Genomic DNA, 4,014 nt, shown 5'->3' on the forward strand with positions numbered 1-4,014 from the left:
TTCTCCTTCTCCTCTCTCTCCCTTTTCTCCCTCTCTTCTCTCTCCCTCTCTCTCTCGGCAGGGGGTGTGGCACTAGTAGGAGGAGGGGTGGGGCTAGATACGCTCTGACTGGGAGAGGATGAGCCAGTTGATGGTGGGTTTGGAGTCTTTGATGAAGTTGAAGGAACAAAGGATTGCTTTACTGTAGCTTTGGCATCAGTGGATGTGCGACCAGCAAACCTAATAAAATAAATAAATAAATAAATAAACACATAAAGCACACACATGCAACAAAGAAAACATTCCAAAAGTAGATAATCCATAAATATTTATTAATAATTAATGAACAACAACCAGGAGTAATGCTATTATTAACATTACAGTTGGAAAGAAGATACATGCACAATGTACATATATGTACATGCATGTGTGTGTGTGTACATCAAATCCTTAATGACAAAGTGAAATAGGATACAGTTACCTATAAGTGCATGTACATGTACATTTACTAATGCACAATATATGTGTACATGTACATTATTAATACATGTACATGTACACGTACATACCTCTCCAAATATTCTCTCTCTCTTCACTCTATGTTGTTAATGGATACCTGTTATATTGTGAGGTTCCTCTGTTCCTGCCTCCACCAACTTCAATACCTTTACTCTTCTTCAAGTCCCTCAGTGCCTTCCTAATGGCAGCCCTGTCTTCATAAGACTCTGCTGCCTTCAACTAGAGGTACATGTACAGGTAGGTAAGGTAAAGTATATAGGCATGATTCAGTATCATTGTTTATTTAATAATAATAGAAATATATTTTATAATAATAATAACAAAAAATAGTTCTGTATTTTCTTACTTTAGCATTGAGAGCAGCTTCATCTAGTCCTTCTAAACCGTCCGCCATTGATTGATAACAAGAGATGAGGAACGAGTACTAGAGCTACTGTAACTGTAGAAATACAACTTGTTGTCTTTGGCTCGCTGCTCGCTCCTTAGGGCCAGTAATAAAGAGTAATTGGACTAAATATCCAGTGAGTGATTTTAAGCCACAATACAACTGATGGGGTACCACGCCTCTCCTTTTACTCCCACGTGTCCTGATTAGTGATTAGTAATTATCCTTTGCACATTCACAAGTATAAACAAGCTCTGTGATGTGTCCACAGTACACTAATGTAGTATCTATGAATGTACATTACATCTCCAGATAACCAGTAGTTACCAGTACATCTAATGCACCCATTATGTACAGTACATATCAATATCAATACACATTATGGTCTGTAGTGTCCATTTGATTGTGTCTTTTGTGTCCTTTGGAGACACTACAGGTAGCAGGTGCAGTTAAGTGACGCCACTATATAGTATAATGCCACCTGCTCATTTTACTCAAACATTTACTGATAATATTTGTTATAATTATTCAAGTTAATTTGATTATAATGCAACCAATAGTACATACAAACAAATGGTATTGTAATGATTGAATTATGCTGCAAAAGGTTATTATTTTGAAAATTCACAATTTAAATTAACCAAACAATGTCTTTGTTACTAGTGGAAAGTTCTGTTAGCTACAATAGTGGCTTTGTGTTCAACACCTTATATGGAAACAATCTATTAATAGGTTGTATCTATTATTATTATTAGGTGATGAATCTCATTACAGGCTAATACTTTGATGTATAGATTAATGGTTGGAGGTTGTGGAATGTGGTCTATGTACTGATAGTAAATTATACTACACCAATTGCACCTGCTGCTCTCACTTGTACAACTTCTTCACTCACTTCCTGTAGCAGCATCATGTCAATCACTTCCATTGTCACTAGAGTTGAGGGAATTTTTGAATATTTTATTGAGTTATTTATGCTGGAATGCTCCTTCATATGGCTACTTATGATTATTGTCATTTCTTTGCTGGTCTCTATATGCATTGCAATGATTGCTAAAGGATTAAAAGGTAATAGCTGTACAGTAAAATGAAAGTTTTAATTTCATTTCTTTTGCTATAGTCCCTCCACTATCAAGAGCAACATCATTAGAGGAAGAAAAGCAAAAGCAATCTTCCTCAGAACATAATCAAGATCAACAGGATGAGCCTCAGCAGCAAAGCCATGAAATAATAGGAGCATCTTTAGATGAGGAGCAACAGGAATCTTCACCTGATGCTTCAGAGCAGGAACAAGTTCAACAGGAAACCTTCACATCAACAAAGGGCCAGGAGGAGTGTACATCTTCAGTAGAACAAAAGGGCACATCTACTGGAGTACAGCAGCAAAGTACACCAGAGCCAGGTTCACTACAATACATTACAATGAAAGAGATGTTAGCTGATCTTGTTGACCTCTTAACAGGAAATCCTCCAGTTATTTTATCGTTAAGTAATCATCTCTTTTCTCATGGTATCATACCTCATGATGTATACAATGCTGTTGCTCACCTTAATCATACTCCAAATGAAAGAGCTACTCAACTCATCAATTCATTATTGACTATCATACAAACTCATTCTAATCCTAACAGTGTGTTCTCTTCTCTCATTACTGCACTACAGAAAGTAGGACTAAAGAACATGGCATCTAAACTAATGGGAAAATTAAGTATGTTTAAAAGCAATATATCTACTATTGTTGAAAGTTATGTATATTCTATTTTTTAATTTATAATAGAAACAAAAGGTGGTCATATTGATCCTAATCTAGAGCAGCAACAACCAACAATCACTGGATCACAATCATCTACTCCTACTACTGTTATTGAGCTCAGTTCAAAGAGTGAAGTTGCTACCAATATTGGAAGTCTTCATTCTCGTTTTTCATCTCTTGATTCCAAACTGAGAGGAGAAATTGTAAAAAGAGTACAAAATGGAGAAGCAGAGCTCATAGCTATAGCTAGAAATGCAGCTGCTTATTTAAAAATCCCAGTATCCAGTTTGAAATATGGTGATGTTGATGAATTATTTGATTCTCTTCAGCCTCATTATGATTTCTTCAGTTGTGGTGTACTTAAACACTTGACAGACACTTACCTTTCAAATGCACAAACTGAACTAACTCAATACATTGATAGTGTTGATAAATTCTCAGAATTGTCACAATTGAAGCACATACGATCAACAATCAAAGAGAAATTGTCATCATTACCACCAGCAGCCTCACCAACCACTAGCAACCAAACAAAACCAGTCGTTATTAAACTGAATGACAGATGGGAAGAAATGACTTTGACAAATTTTAAAAGAGTTCTTCAATACTACTTTGGCCATGTTGTAACAGATATTTTCACTATAGTGGAGATTGATAAAGGATCAGTCATTATTACACTGTTATTACCAACCTCAGTATCACAGTCTCTTATTGATGATATCAATAACAAAAAAAACTCAATGAGTAGATTAGGAATATTGGAAGTTGCTATTGACAAGAATACAATTCCTATCAGAAGAGAAGATGATGACAATTTCAACACTTCACTTCAAGAATCAGTTAAAGCTGGTGATAGTTTTGAAGTATCAATGCTACTGCAGTTAGGAGCTGATCCTAACAGTAAAGATGAGAGAGGAAAGAGTGCAGTAGAGATAGCTAATGAAGGAGGACACACTCAAATAAAAGAAATACTATTAACTGGTGGAGGTGAGTTAATTATTACATGATGATACCCAGAGACATAATAATTAATAATACAAGGCTTTAGTGTAAAACCAATTATCCACTCTTGGTAAAACTGACTATAATTATAATAACTTAATTTCACTGGCATGTACAGGCATACATGCACATCTATTCACAAATCACTGATATTGTATTTATCACTTGTATTTGTTGTGACTAGGAGAAGAGACTGGAGAGTTAAAATGGGACAATTATAGTTTTTTGCTCAAAAAACCATCCTCCCGTCAATGTCAGGAATTTATTAATAAATTAGTACTGTTGGGTTGTAGCCAACGGGATATTTTCCTCTGGCACTCATCACCTGATATTGCGTACTTACTGATGTCACAACTACTAGATCTGAATATAGAAG

The 4,014-nt window shown here is 35.4% G+C and overlaps 1 protein-coding gene across 1 annotated transcript; it reads left to right on the forward strand.

Moving 5' to 3' along the window:
- Positions 1–1,794: 1,794 nt before the first annotated feature.
- LOC109589105 (uncharacterized) lies at positions 1,795–3,984 on the forward strand. The gene is made up of 5 exons (XM_020005223.1): positions 1,795–1,951; positions 2,004–2,591; positions 2,661–3,623; positions 3,823–3,891; positions 3,932–3,984. Exons 1-5 carry the CDS (start codon positions 1,795–1,797, stop codon positions 3,982–3,984), a joined length of 1,830 nt encoding a protein of 609 aa, XP_019860782.1.
- The last annotated feature ends 30 nt before the right edge of the window (positions 3,985–4,014 follow it).

This window comes from Amphimedon queenslandica, unplaced genomic scaffold (assembly GCF_000090795.2).
Source record: "Amphimedon queenslandica unplaced genomic scaffold, v1.1 AMPQUscaffold_11629, whole genome shotgun sequence".
Taxonomy (NCBI): Eukaryota; Metazoa; Porifera; class Demospongiae; order Haplosclerida; family Niphatidae; genus Amphimedon; species Amphimedon queenslandica.